The sequence below is a fragment of the Hylobates moloch genome, unplaced genomic scaffold, assembly GCF_009828535.3.
Source record: "Hylobates moloch isolate HMO894 unplaced genomic scaffold, HMol_V3 SCAFFOLD_4, whole genome shotgun sequence".
NCBI lineage: Eukaryota > Metazoa > Chordata > Mammalia > Primates > Hylobatidae > Hylobates > Hylobates moloch.
The window spans coordinates 109607333-109623111 of record NW_026652279.1 but is presented as its reverse complement, the minus strand read 5'-3'; the positions used below and the strand labels follow the sequence as shown (position 1 = coordinate 109623111).

Below are 15779 nucleotides of genomic sequence, written 5' to 3'. Positions count from 1 at the left end.
CTCCTCCTTCTCCCTCTCCCTTCTTCTTTCTTTTTTCTTTAAATAACATTGTTTTACTCCAGGACAGCAATTTACCATACAAGATCCTTTCACATACAAAATTATTATCTTTTCTTTATAACCTTCCTTACCAAAAATACGTGATCTTCATATACATAATTTTTTTCACACCTTTCTCCCCCACTTATTTCCTTACTACCTTGTTTCATCAAAAACTTTTTCAAGCCCATAATTTGAATTAACTTTTAGATAACTTCTGAATTAAACAAAATTATTATTTTTCTTAGAACACATTTTTTTGGGCACATTTTTTAAACAGAATTATATATTATTTCTTGTCCTTAGTAACCTTAAATGTTAGTGAAACCCTAGGAAGCAATCCTGGACTATATTAGCATTTTATAGATGAGAACAGTTCCACAATTTTTAGAAATGTATTTCCTGTATCACAACCCTTTCTTGACTGGAAATGACCCAGATATCCAATGAGCATCAAAAATAATTTCAAAATTTTAAATTACACAAGAAGTTCACCTAAAACATTTATCCCAATTACATGTATTCAGTTCTTTCATTTTAAAGTTTATCTAGATTACTTCTGAAAACATATATTAGATGCCATCATTTAAAGTTACTTCCTTATTAACCATTTTATAATCTATGAATATCAGTCATTCACTGAAATAAGAACTCTAAAGTTAACTACATAGGCATTTTCACCAATAACTATTTTCATTAAACCAATAACTTAATTAGTCTCATCAAAAAATTTGCACAAAGATCATTTTGTTTTGGCTAGGTTTATAGTTTTATAACCTTCTATGCCAAACCCTGACACCTCAAAATATCTACCAGAGACAAATATAAAATGCAGGCAAAAATGTATGCTGACAATTCTGAAGACATCGCTATTTTCATTTTACTAACAATTTTAAAGCTAGCTTGTTTAGTAAAGATTTACTTAACTCACATGAACTTAAAAATTGCTTGGACTTAATTTATGAGCACTCTTTTACTTATAAGCCAGTTTGGTAGACACAACATATAACAAGTGTACATACAAATAAACACATCTAGACATGTATGTATGTGAAAGAGTGACTCTACAGACTCAGGCTAAGACCACGCTACACCGGTTACGGTCAAGAGATCTTTATTGGAGGTGTCAGGTAGGGAGCCGAAGAGGAAGCAGAGAGAGAGGGCTTCGGGGCTTCGGCTTTTTATACTCTGAGACGTTACGTGGAGGTCAATGGTTGGCTGGGGGCTGGGCTCAGACCAAGGCAGGAAGGCGCCTCTTTCTGATTGGTTTTTCTTTGGCGGGTCTGTATCGAGGAGGAAGAAGAACCCGGAACCAGCGCCATTAAGGTACACCTGTTACCTAACAGTATGCACACACACAAATGAAAATCCAGTAATGTTTACCTTGGAACTCTAGCCATGAGATAGCAATACAAACTCACTGATTTTACATGGTTACACTTTGTTTACTCCAATAGGTAATCCACTGAAAGCTGTGAATCAAAACTTTGGGTAAAGCAGTTTTCATGGCAGTTTGATTTTTTAAAGGCCAAACCTCCCCAGACTCCAAAGAACACTGGGGCCAAACATCAGCAAAGGAGAACATCACATAGTAATCAGGCTCAACCCTGCTTAGGATAGCAGCACAAAAGTCTGGGTAACACACAACTCCATCCCACTTTTTCATTCAGCAGCAAACTCCAGATTCCAAACAACACTGGGACCAAACAGTATTGCAAAAGTGTATCATTTTACCAAATTCTAATTTCTCATGACTATATAAAACACACACAATCACCCAAACACAATCCAACTGCTACAGCAACAAACAAGCCCCAAGAGTGTCCAAACTGAAACACTTAAGGTGCTTCCTCTCTCCATTAGTTGGGCTTGGTCAACTGCAAACAAAAATTCCTTGGGAATTACCCAAATTGAGAGGAGCTGATCCAACTGTCCAGTACCCACAAAGGACACTCACCTGCCTGGACACAACACGCAATTACAGAAAAAACTCCAAGAATGTTCTTACTGAAACAGTTAGGGTGCTTCTCTCTCTCAGTCATTTGGGCTTGTTCAACCTACAAATGAAAATTCTTTTAAAGATTTCCCAAATTGAGAGGAGCAAATCCTTATGTCTAGGCCCATGAAGGACACTTACCTATATCTATGCAATGTCAAGTTTCAAAGGCAGTTCTAATGAGGCAATCAGGAATGTGGTTGGGGCTGGCCATGGTGGGGCCAGAGAGAGACTGACACTCACCTTCAGCCAAAACTGGGTGGGCAGCTGCTTAGGATGGCTTCTGAGACTCCCCGTCCACATCAGCTGAGTCACAAACAACATGTTCCCTGTCAACTAACCAAAATCTGTTACAGAATCACTAGGGGTTTGTTCTAGGTCCTGCTGCTCGCCACACAGAAAGCCAATTACTGAGACAAGTATTGCCAAGGAAGAAGGCTTTAATCGGGTGTTGCAGCTGAGGAGATTGGAGCTCAGTCTCAAATCCATCTCCCTGACTGGCTAAAACTAGGGTTTATATAGCAGGGAAAAAAATGTAACAATGTGTAAGAAAATAGGAACTAGGGAGGGTCAAGGAAGCAATCATGATGAATGAGGGGTCCAGAGTCTAGTCTCATTGTCTGGATGTGGTGATCTGGTGAGTTTCAGTTCTTTGATACATTTTTTTGAGAGCCCTGAAGGTCCCTTCCTGAGGAAGGAACTCAGATAAAACAAATGTAAGCTTCAAGCTTTAAGACCAGAAAGATCAATTTCACTGTTTATCCAAAAGAACAGTCTGTGGGACTATTGGGTTGGTTTCAATTTGCTCATATATTTTTGTTGTTCTTTCCTACCCATAGATGAAGATTTACCAACATTGGCACTATTGACATTTTAGGGTAGGTTGATTTTTTTGTTGTTGTTATGGGAGGCTGTCCTGTGCTTGGTCGGGTGTTTAACAGGATGTTTATCCAGTAGCATTCAGGTGCCAGTAGCAGCCTCCATTTGTGACAAACAAAAATGCCCCCAGACATTTCCTGATGTCCCCTGTGGGACAAAACTGCCCCTTCTTGACATTTACTACTTTAGATTCAGATTTCCACGTTACATCCCTTGAGCCTGAAGAACTTTCTGTAGCATTTCTCTTAGCACAGGTCTGCTAGTGATGAATATTGTTGCCATTATTCTATAAATGTCTTTATTCTGTCCTTCTTTTGAAGTATATTTTCACTGGTTATAGAATCTTGGCTTGATATATTTTTCTTTCATCACTTTTTTCCTGTCCCATTATCCTTTCAGTTTCACATTAGACTTCTTGATATTGTCCAAGAGGTCACTGAGGTGCAGTTTCTTTTTTCTTTTTTTTTCTTCTGCAGATTGGATAGTTTCTCTTTGTCTTCAGGTTCACTGACCCATCACCAGTCTGCTGTTAAGTTCATCCAGTGAATTTTTTATTTCAGATATTATACTTTTTAGTTCTAGATTTTCCATTTTGTTCTCTTGTTTTATTCTCTGCTTAGATTACCTGTGTGTTCATTTATTATGACCATATTTTCTCTTAAATCCTTAAACATGTTTTAAAAAGTTTATAATAGTCTTCTGATTATTCTAAATTTGGGTTACTGTGGGTTTAGTTTCAGTTGACTGTTTTTTCTCTTTACTAGTAGTCACATTTCCCCATTTCATTATGGATCTAGTAAGTTTGACTCATACACTATACATTTTGGGAGCTATGGTGTAAAGACTGAATTCTATTATCTTCCTCTGAAAGAATATTGACTTTTGGTATTAATGGTACTTAGCTGGGCTCCAAACTTTTTCTCCTGTGTTGGGCAGCCGCTGAAATTGCTCACTTCTTTCAACCCTGTATCTTTTCAGGAGCTGCAAGGAGAATGTTATGGTTAGATTGGAGTGAGGAAGGGGTAGAGTACTTAAAGGTGAAGTCAGAGAGGTGACCTTTGTTAAGAGCCATTTTGGTAGAGTGCTGGAAGTAAGAGCCTGATTAGAGTGGGTGTAAGAGAGAATGGCAGGAAAAAAATTTGGTACAAGGAGTTTAAGCACAGGGGTTGGCAGTTAATAAGTATTTTAGGCTTTATGGATCACATACAGTTTTTGGTGCTGCTGTTTTGCTTCTTCTTCTCTTTCTTTTCTCCTTTTGTCTTCATAATCCTTTAAAAGTGTAAAATCCATTCTTAGCTTATAGGCCATTTGAAAACAGGCACAGGTTGGGCTCAGTTGCTCACACTTTTAATCTCAGCATTTTGAGAAGCTGAGGCGGGTGGATTACTTGAGGTCAGCAGTTCAAGACCAGCCTGGCCAACATAGCAAAACCCTATCTCTACTAAAACTACAAAAATTAGCTGGGTGTTGTGGTGCATACCTGTATTCCCAGCTACTCGGAAGGCTGAGGCATGAGAATTGCTTGAACCTGGGAGGTGGAGGTTGAAGTGAGCTGAGATCATGCCACTGCACTTTAGTCTGGGTGTGAGAACAAGACCCTGTCTCAAAAAAATAAAAATAAAAACAGGCACAGGCCAAATCTAGCCATAGTTTGCTCACCCCTCTATTTCTTTTTTTTCCCCAGAAACCCTTGTTCTGAGACCTCTCTTTTAATTAGACAAATCTTCAAGGAGTTGCTGTGTAGTAAAGACTAAGGGGGAGATAGGAGTTAAAAGATTTTTTTTTCTTTTTATTAAGGTGAGGAAATAAAACTGTTTTAGCAAGTCGGCAAGATTTAGTCAATAGAAAGGTAAGGGGAGGAGAGGCAGATTTATAATGTAGGGGAGACGGAATTGCTGGAACATTATTTTTGAGTAGATGAGAGGGGATGGGATATGGGCCCCAAGTGATGGGGCTAGCTAGGAACAAGGATAGTTAATTTTTGACAATTTTTAAATAATTTAAAATATTTTTGAGGTTTTCTTTTTCTTTATGTAGTGCATAGCATGGATGTAGACCCAATAACTTTGATGGGGCAGTTTTAATTCCCAAATACTCTGTTTTAAAGAACAGTTTGAATTCATGGTGAACATAAATTGAAATATTTTCGTTAAATAACAAAATTAAAATGTGTCTTTTCCCTAAATGAAAGACCATTTGATTATTTGATACTTTATTGTATCTGTCTTGAAATTAAGGTCACTTTTCTCTTTTTCCCTTCAAAGTATTGTGTATGGATGCAAAGATCAATTTTGACTCTAATTCAGCCTATCGCCAAAAGAAAATCTTTGATCTACAGGACTGGACCCAGGAAGATGAAAGGGACAAAGATGCTGCTAAGGCAAATCTCAACTACATTGGCCTCGATGGAAATATAGGCTGCCTTGGTACCATGTGTTTTTATGTTAGAATTGGATTCACTAAGTTTAATTTGGATTTACTAAGTTTAATTTATTTTCTCTATGTTTGTTGCTTATACAAATCATTTTCCCCTATGTAGTAAATGGTGCTGGTTTGGCTATGGCCACAATGGATATAATAAAACTTCATGGAGGGACTCCAGCCAACTTCCTTGATGTTGGTGGTGGTGCTACAGTCCATCAAGTAACAGAAGCGTTTAAGCTTATCACTTCAGATAAAAAGGTAAGGGCAGGGCTTGATACATTTTTATATCATGTAAATATATAAAATAAACACATATAAAAATGTATATTTTTATATTTTAGAATTTATATATGTGTCTTTTAATATATATTTTGAGTCTTTTTTTGCTATCATATCTTGAAGATTTTTGCAATTCACCAAGAGACTCTTCTGAAACACTCATTTTAATGTTTGTGTAATCTGCCATGATAGATGTGCCATAATTTAGAATTATGTGTTTATTAATGATTATCAAAGTATAAGGGATGTGAAGTATCATAATTCAAAAGACATATATATTATTAATCACTAGGTATTTGTTAAGGAGTGTATCTATTGTGTGGCCAATGTAGATTTTGTAAGGCTTACAGAAAAGATAATAATCTCTGTGGAACTATTCTTACTGGATTTAGACTGAGAATTCTTCATTGATAGGGATCATATTTTACTAATTGTTGCTTCTCCTAGTGTCTGGTATAATGCCCAGTACATACGTAGCTCATTAATCAATATTTATTATTGATGATGCTGCTGACAATGTATATTTTTATTTGTGGTGTTAGACTGTAGAATTGTTTAAAATATAAATTTATTTCAATGCCTTTTTCTTTGAGCCTACAGCCGTATTTTCCATATTTATTAATTTTGCAAAGAGGATTAAACTAAAATGAGATGTAAAATGTGCGTTATTTCCCTTGTTTAGTAATTACTAAAACAAGTAAACATTTTATTGGAATTATATTTCTGTAGCTTCTTTTGACTTAAACTCGAGAAGCAGGGTATTAAAGACAATCTGATTATCTAACTGCCAAGTACTTACTACTAGAATTGAGTTGAGTACTTACAACTAGAATTAGAATTCTAGTTGTTTATTTTTCTAAGCATGGCTTTTAGGGCCCAGGTGCAAGAATGGAGAAAAGTATATGAAGAGTTACAGTGTAGGGGACTGACATGATGGGCATCAGAGTTGGAAACAGAACGGGAACCCAGGGTGTCAATGTGGATAGCATTGAAGTGGCCATATATTTTGTGATGGTCACTATGCTTGGACTTGAAAATACATGGGCCCTTCTCTTAAGTTACTTACAGCTTTACTGGGGTGATTGACAGAAAGTAGTGCTGTGGAAGAACAGAAGACAGAGGCAAAAACTGGGAGAATCAGGGTGGCCTTCACTGAATGGATGATACCTTGAGCTGTCTTGAAGATTAAATGAGGGAAGAGGAAGACAATGTACAAAGACATAGAATCTAGAGAGGGCCATTATGTTCATGGGGTGGTAAGATGCTTATGTGTAAGAATATGGCATTATTGGGATAAATGATAAGAGATAATGTTGGCAAATTGTGACCACATTTGTGAAGATCCCTATTACCTGTAGTTAAGGAGTTTGGATTTTAACTCCCTACCCCAGCACATACACAAATGCATATATCTATCCCCTGCCTTTTTGTTTTTTATTTTAAAGAAAATTTTAAAAGAAGATTAGTAGAGAGTGAAATGAAGAGTAGGGAGACACTGACTGACAGGAGAGATCAATTTCAAAGAGAATTCATTCATTATGAATTCTCTTGTCATGGAAGAGATCCCTGACAAAGGCAATATCAGTAAGAACAAATTAGAGGCATTTCTGAGATAGGGTCATTAAATTCATTTTTTTTTCTTCTTTTCTGGGAGCCTCATAGAAGGGTTGGTTAAGTTAACATTAGGACTTTGGGCTGGGGAGAATCATTGGGTGGTGATGCCTTTCATGCTGTCAGAGGCAAAGTCGAGGAATACGTATTTCAGAATGAGTGTCAAGTTTGGATTGTGGTGACTATATCTAGTAGACAGTTGGTTGAAAAGATACTATACTTCCTATAGTGGAGAAAAGTTGAAGTCTTAGGAGTTGGTGAGGTGATCCGTACAAGTGAGATGAGGAACCAAGAATGGAACCTGGCCCCTCTATTTTTGTTGAAGAGTTGAATAGAGAAGGAAAACCCAAATGAAAAACAGAGAACAAATGACAGAGATAGGAACAGATTGGGAGAGAGTGGTGACATCGAAGGACCAAGGTGAAGAGTTTTGAGAAGTAAGGCATTAGGAAACAATGTCAAATGTTGTAGGACTATTCAGAGTAAGAACTGAAAAAGGTGAGTGGGAACCTTAGTAAGAATAGTAGAAGAGATGGGGGCATAGGCCAGATTGTAATGGATTGATTTGACAAGGAATTGAGGGAATAGAGATATCCAGGAGAGATTACTCTTCCAGGACTTTTTTTTTTTTTTTTTAAACAAAGGCATGGAAGGGATGCAGTGCTGTCAGTCAAAGGCAGTAGGACTGAGGAGAGTTTTGTGGTGTATGTTTTCTTGCTTGTTTAGAAGATCAAGAAGATGAGCTGTTTCTAGTTGGAGGAAGAGAAGAGATTTGAAAATAAAGAGAGTGAATGTAGCTAGAGGGGTGAAGACCTGGAGGAAATACAATATAGTAAATAGATGGAGATAATTATCTCGCCAGGTTAGCTTTGGAAAGGTGGTTACTCCTTTCCTGAGGTGCTACTAGAGAAAGGAAGGTTGTATGCTAAAAGTTAGAGAGCTTGCATGGGATAGAAGGCTTATGAAGAGAGTTAAAGATATGAGGCAGACTACTAAGTTGAGGATTGCTGATGAATCATTATCTAATTGCTCTTCAGGTTATGCTAGTGTTTCCAGTTTTGTTTTCAGTTTTTACTTTTTTACTTTTCCCTGAATAAGCTATGGCTGGAATCATCCTAAGATGCATTGTTTGAAGTAGGATGGCAGAGGAATAGGTATGACAGAATTGAGCATGCAGGTGGCAGTGACACTGAATTGCTTAGCCATATGTCCCACGTTCTATAGTGAAGAAAGTCAGATCCATTGAGAGCTAATAGAGTAGAAGATTAGAGAGGGACTGAGGGACTAGAGGCTTTTTTTGGGGGTAGGAGGGGGACTAGAGGCTTTTAAGAGGAAAATATTGTGTTTGGTAGAGCTAGAGGAAAAAGGCGTTAAAGTGAAAGGGGAAGGAGGTTGAGCAGAGAATGAGATTTATACATTTCATATTCTAGAGACACTCTTTCTGGCCTATTCCAGGATTTATCCATGGTAGTAATTCATTTAAATTGACTACAGGTGAAAGTGGCTTGGTAGAGTAAAGATCCAAGGACTTTAAGGCTGGAGTGTTAGATGGTGCCTGGTGGTGAATATGGAAACTATCCAGAATGAGGTGAGAGGGAGAGAGATGAGAGATGCCAAAGGCTACTATGAGTTCTAGTCTATTTTGAATTCCAGAGCTTCATTTCTTAAAGGTCTGGGAATAATAGTGGTAAGGTAAAGAATGTATAGTATAGCTCAGTGTGTCTCACCCCTTTTCATGTCCTGGCATTCACAGAAGATATTTCAATGGGGCCTTGGAGGTAGATGGAGAAGATTGCTTGTAGTCAGAGTCCACTGGCCCTGAGGCTCCTGCTGCCCCAGAACATTCCTAGCTCCCCCAAGAATTGAGGGGAGCAATATATTGGTCTATCTACAACCCGTTTTAATCTCACTGTTTGAGAAACCCTGGTGTAGCTGAGTGAACTAAACCTCTTTTTTTTAAAAAAGAGTGATTATTTGGAAAGGATAGGAGAACACTGATTCAGAACTATCATTGTGATGCTGAAAGAATGCTGACCCAAACAGGTTCTGAGATTTGGATGTGAAATGTAGCCAAGAGAGGGCCATACAGCAGAAGTTGGGTGATTCTTAGGGCCTAGTTTGTGTAAAAAGTTGATTACAGTGATGGGGATTATTTTGCAGTGAGCAGGTCTATGCACATGTACCCCCAGAGGCCAAGGGATCTGAGAGGCCAAAGAAAGAGGCTGGCAAATCCAGTTCTCAGAAAGAAACTAAATTTATATAGGGACTTACAAACAGAAGCTATGGCTTGGGTGGCTGCAGGATGGTGGATCCCCACACTCGCCCTCCAGAAATTATCCTTTATATAGTGAGCTTTTTTTCTTGGTAACACTTGTGCAGCTAGTCACGTCTCAGACCCTCTTGTCAAACTTGTGACCATTGAGGAAGTTAGGTAAACATCTTTATGAGTTGTCATTTATGCTACAGGCATTGTTTCTTTATAAGGGTTATCTATGTTACAGGCAGTGTTTCTTGACCTTGCTGCAGAAGGCCTTGCTCTGCAGGAGTCAAACATTGGTCATTATGACAGTTTTGCTTCAAGATGGTGTTACTCTTGCCACACAACATGCCCTTTTCCTACAGGGATAGATGAGGAAATGATAGGTGACAAACACTAAATTGGAGATCTTGCACATGAGACTATCTTACAGTATGATCTGGGGGTAGTCATGTTGGTGAATGGCCAAGTTTAACAGGAGAAAGTAAATGGAATTAGATGGTCTTGTTCATATGGGATATAGTAGAGAAGGAAATGTGAACTAGGTGTTGAAATTACCCAAGGAGATGGAAGTAAGTTCTGGTGGGCAGTGGACTACATAGACTTCAATAAAGAGAGCTAGAGGAGGGTATGGTGGTTTGGTCTGAAAATCTTTCTATCAAATTAATGTTTATCATGAAGCACATATACTAGTGTTTTTTGGGGAAAAGAACTTAAATTTCTTTTAAATTTTAATCTATCAGAACACTTTATTCATAGGTACTAGCTATTCTGGTCAACATTTTTGGAGGAATCATGCGCTGTGATGTTATTGCACAAGGTATAGTCATGGCAGTAAAAGACTTGGAAATTAAAATACCTGTTGTGGTACGGTTACAAGGTGAGTGTGAAAGGCATCTTGCAATTGTTTTTAATTCTTTAAAAGTTCACATTTCCATGGAGTTCAGTTCATTAAAACATAGTTTTTAAATAGCTGTGTCTTTGAAAGCATTATACAACATGAAATTAAAACTATAGTTTTTTAAAAATTTTAACATTGGGGCAAAATGTTTATACTTTTGCTTGGTATAATTTGATACACTTTTTATTTGTTGTGATTTGTCTTGAATTCTGACTTGCCTGAATTACTAAGCAAGTCAGAATTATTTAAGGCAAAATATTTTGTAAGATAACCTGGGCTTTTACAGTGTTTTCTTTGGTTTAGAAGCGTTTATACTAAATAATGGAAGTCTCCTCTGTTGAGGTTTCATTCTCATACTGTGTTTTGGCAAACATTTTAAAATGCTTTTGCGTGTGTATTTAAAACATTTATATTTGCATAAATCATTTACAGGTACACGAGTCGATGATGCTAAGGCACTGATAGCGGACAGTGGACTTAAAATACTTGCTTGTGATGACTTGGATGAAGCTGCTAGAATGGTAAATTGGCCATGTTAATCTAAGGAGGATTTATAAACACAGTCCTAAAATGAACCTAATTAATACAGCTAATAATTTGTGTTTCAGCTAAATATTATGAGTGTAATGAATGGTTAGAGAAAACGATTATTCATGACTCTTGCTGAAAGATGTTAAGGCAGACTTTATTCAGAGGGACTGTTGGAATAAGCATAGAGGCTACTGCAGTGGAGTTTTGCAGTAGGGGAGAAAGATTGGGCCCAACTCCAAATACAGCAAGGAAAAGTGGGAATTTATAACCAAGGAAGAGGGTGGGGGCAGTGGATGAAAAATTACTAAAAGGATACATTATGGGTAAGGGAGGATCCTGGCTAAACTGACTTAAGCAAGATTCTTGCTAAAATTGGACTATGCAGGGACAAATACAGAAGTCCAAAAGTTAGAGCCAAGTTGAGAAGAGAGTTCAGAGTAGCCTTTGGGAGGCTGAGGCAGGAGGATTGCTTCAGTCCAGGAGTTTGAGACTAGCCTGGGCAACATAGGGAGACCCTATCTTCACACACACACACACACACACACACACGCATATATATATGTATGTGTGTGTATCTATCTATATATTCGATAAATATATATTGAAAAAACAAAAGAGAGTTTGGTCAAGGAGAGAATCTTTGTCAGAACATCTTATACCTGTGATCATCTTAAACAACGGTCAGCTCCTGCCCAATCTTGTTTCTTGTTTTATCTGTATTCTTACTTCCTCCCACAAGTGTGATTATTTTCAAGCAAATCCCAGACGTTATATCATTTCATACATTTCATCATGCATCTGTAAAAGAGAAGGGTATTGATAATGGTATAAAAGAATTACTGTTACTTGTTTTAGGTGGGGTAATGGTATTATGGTTATGTTTTATAAAAAATAATATAGTCATTGTTGAAATTTCTGAGTCTCTCATATCTTTTGTTTAAGTTCTTTGTTAGGATCAGAATAAGTCTCTGCATTGTAGTTGGTTAATATGTTATTAATTTTCTTAATCTGTTGGTTTCCCCTTTTAAAAAGAAAAGTACTTTCTGTTATTTATTTGTTGAAAAATCCAGGTTGATGGTCCTGTTAAGTTTCTCATAGTCTGGATTTTAATGGTTGCATCTTTAGGGTGTCGTTCATTTACTGTGTTCTCTGCCGTCTCTATGTTCTCTGCCCTGTGTATTTCCTGTAAACTGGGAGTTCAATCTATAGGCTTGACCATGTTCATATTTGATTTTGGGGAGCAGGGAACAAGAATATTTCATAGTAGGTGTTGTTTAATTTCATCAAAACATATACGATGTTAATCTTTTTGTGGTATTACTAGCCATTGACATCATAGCTTAGATCCAGTATTTTGTTTGTGTTGCAAAGTGGTGCTATTGTAATTCTGTCATTCTTCACTTATTATATGTAATGCTTCTAAAAAGTAAAACTTCCACGTGTCAACCATTTGTTACCACGGAGTACATTTTGCATAGGAAAAGTAGGATAATTACCTGATTGTTTGCCTTTATTGACCAATTTTCAAAATAATGTTTGTTCTATTATGTCCAATAAAGGTGACCTAGGCTTTTTTTTTTTTTTTGTATTTTGTTTACTTTTTGTTTTCAGGGGTGTGTGTGTGTGTATGCATACACATGTATACACGTGTGTTCCACTGGCGTACTGTTTTGAACTTATGACTTAAACATTTGATGTAGTTTAGTTCATATAAGTTGTGATTGAAATTGTCCAACCTTTGGTCTTTCGGAACCTCTCTTCAGGTTAACTGTTGCATCCTTCTGAGAAGCCCTCTATCTGGTATGATAAAATGTTTCAGGCTCATCTTTACGTTTCTTGAATCAGAACTTGAATGGGCCAAATGGTATTTAGAGAGCACAATTTGGGCCTTATGAGTATTCATAGATACTGGGTTGATTATTGTTTCTGAGCTTTTTAAGTGGCAAGTCTGAGAAAACATGTATTTTTTAAAGAGGTAATACCTGAGTTCATACTGATATTTTCAATGCAAGTCCAGGAGTATAGATTTTTTTTCTTATCTGACATCTGTTTGTGCCTTCGTTCATGCCATACTATCATAATTATTCATTTGCTTTGTCCCTTAGTACAGATAAGACAATTTTATAATAAGAATACCAACAGTCTGATTACTGAAAGCAGTTATATCTGCATTTCTTTCTGTCCTTTAGGGTATGTCCCACAACTTAGTGGATTTTAAAATTCATGTGAAATAATTCTCTGTGTGTTTTGTCTCAGCTTGATATAGTTTCATTGTTTTAAAAGGGATTGCTTTAAAAAAAAAAAAAAAAAAAAACACAACCTTTTGTTTTTTATTTTATATTTACATGATTCCAAAGTGGAAAGTATAGAACAAGGTATTATCAGGGAATCTAGCTTTTATATATTTCTCTCTTTCCTTCTTCCCCAACAGGCAACCTTTTTACTTTTTTTTTGTTTTTTAAGAAAGTTTTGATTTATCTTTCCACTTCTTAAAAACATAAGCTAATTGTGTGTATATAACTATATGTATGTGTACAGTAGTCCCCCCTTATCTGCAGGGAATGTGTTGCAAGACCCCCAGTGGGTGCCTGAATCACAGATAGTTCCAAACCTGTATATACTATGCTTCTTCCTATACATATATACCTTTGATAAAGTTTATGTATTAGACATAGTAACAGATTAACAACATCTAATAATAAAGTAGAACAATTATAACAATATACCATGATAAATGTGAATGTGGTCTCTCAAAATATCTTATTGTTCTATACTCACTTTTGATGGTGATAATGAGATGGTAAAATGCTTACTTGGTGAGATGAAGTGAGGTGAATGATGAAGGCATTGTGACATAGTGTTAGGCTACTACTGACCTAATGATGTAACAGAAGGAGAATCATCTGCTTTGGTTCATCCTGGATCATTGAGCCATGATGTTGATGGTTTGATGTCAAGAGCAGATAATGTTGATGACTAATGGAAGAGTAGTTTATACAGTGTGGATACGCTGGGCAAAGAGATGGTTCACATTCCACTTGGAGCAGGATGGTGCAAGATTTCATCACACTTCTCAGAACAACACACAGTTTAAAACTTAACGACTTTTTTATTTCTGGAATTTCTCATTTAAAATTTTTGGACCACAGTTGACTGCAGGTAACTGAAACTGTAGAAAGTGAAATTGGATAAGGGGGGGACTGTGTGTGTGTGTGTGTGTGTGTGTCTCCCTTTTCCCCCTTTAGATTAATGGTAATCTATACTTTGTTTCTTTTACTTAACAATAATGTGTATCAGAGAACACTTCATAGTAGATACAGAGAGATGAGAATTTTTTGTCTTCCCTTCCATTATGTTTATAGATATTTCATTGAACACTCGAACACTCTTTAGGCTCTATAGCTTAATCAATAGTAGACTCTTGATTTTTTTTTTTTTTTTTTTTTTTTTTTTGAGACTGAGTTGCTCTGTCACCTAGGCTGGAGTACAGTGGCGTGATCTCAGCTCACTGTAACCTTTGCCTCCTGGGTTTAAGCAGTTCTTGTGTCTCAGCCTCCTGAGTAGCTGAGACTACAGGTGTGTACCGCCACGCCCAGCTAATTTTTTTTTTTTTTTAGACAGAGTTTTGGTCTTGTTGCCCTGGCTGGAGTGCAGTGGTGTGATCTCGGCTCACTGCAACCTCTATCTCCCAGGTTCAAGCGATTCTGCTGCCTCAGCCTCCCAAGTAGCTGGGATTACAGGCATGTACCACCATGCCTGGCTAATTATGTATTTTTAGTAGAGATGTGGTTTCACCATGTTGGTCAGGCTGGTCTCGAACTCCTGATTTTGTGATCCACCTGCCTTGGCCTCCCAAAGTGCTGGGATTCAGGTGTGAGCCACTGCACCCGGCCTTGTATTTTTAGTAGAGATAGGGTTTTGCCATGTTGACCAGGCTGGTCTTGAACTCCTGACCTCATATGATCTGCCCTCGGCCTTCCAAAGTGCTGGGATTACAAGCATGAGCCCCCACACTTGGCCAGACTCTTGAATTTGCTGAGTTAATGTGATGTCATTTCACAAAAATAATAACAGTCTTATGTCCTTCTTTGGGAAAGTACTTACTAATAAATAAAATTTAACTCTAGTTTAGAGACAGAAGAATTTAAACTTAAACCTGAGTTAAAATTAAAGATTTTGAGCAAGGGAATAGTAGGAGAAAGTATTTCAGAAAGCCTGTTTTGACTTTGAGATGTGGGATATATTGAAGGGAAAAGAGGAGAGATAGTAGGAGTCCATCTAGTGCAATACTTAGATATGAGAAAAGGTGAAGGTAATAAATAGCTTATAACTTGTCTCTGAAAGTGCACTTTTTTGGAATGAAAGCTTGAATTAAGAAAAGCTTGGAGGACATGAAAAGAAGGAGAAGAACCAGTAGGACCTTGATCACATAGATCATGAGAGGTAAAAGTGAACAGTTGATTTAAGTTGTGACTACAGTGTTTTTATTGACTGGGAGATTATAGAAGTCATAACAATAATAATATTGAATGAGATGATGATATTAGCAGTTACTACCGTTTATTGAGTATTTACTGTGCATGCAATGCTAGGCTGTTTTCTTCAAGGATTATCTCATTTAATATGAGTTTGGTGATAAAATTTCCATTTTTATAGATGAAGAAACAGGCTAGATAAGTTAACTTATTCAAGATTATATGTCATAAGCATCAGAGGGGAGATTTGAATCCAAGATATCTAACTTCAAAGCCTTTTCTTAACTAATTTACTGAGGAAGAGAGAAGCTGAGTTTGTTTTTTTGGTCTTAGACATGTCTAAATTTGTATGATGTTTTGTATGGTAGCAGGTGGATATTTTTAGAC

The 15779-nt window shown here is 37.0% G+C and overlaps 1 protein-coding gene and 1 long non-coding RNA gene across 3 annotated transcripts in view; one reads left to right on the top strand and one right to left on the bottom strand.

The window, feature by feature from the left end:
* SUCLA2 (succinate-CoA ligase ADP-forming subunit beta) overlaps positions 1–15779 on the top strand; it is a 59528-nt gene that overhangs the window by 42420 nt on the left and 1329 nt on the right. The window contains exons 7-10 of the mRNA XM_032150851.2: positions 5179–5340; positions 5454–5596; positions 10245–10365; positions 10819–10907. Of these exons, the coding sequence (XP_032006742.1) occupies positions 5179–5340; positions 5454–5596; positions 10245–10365; positions 10819–10907 (515 nt within the window). The remainder of the gene's footprint in view (positions 1–5178; positions 5341–5453; positions 5597–10244; positions 10366–10818; positions 10908–15779) is intronic.
* Positions 2417–13897, bottom strand: LOC131383307 (uncharacterized). 2 transcript variants are annotated; one of them, XR_009213254.1, is made up of 4 exons: positions 13696–13897; positions 11577–11715; positions 4122–4183; positions 2417–3895 (listed from the first exon to the last, which is right to left on the bottom strand). It is a non-coding gene; the product is annotated as an uncharacterized LOC131383307 (long non-coding RNA). The 2 variants fall into 2 exon arrangements; XR_009213253.1 differs by lacking the exon at positions 4122–4183 and having other exon boundaries at positions 2419–3895.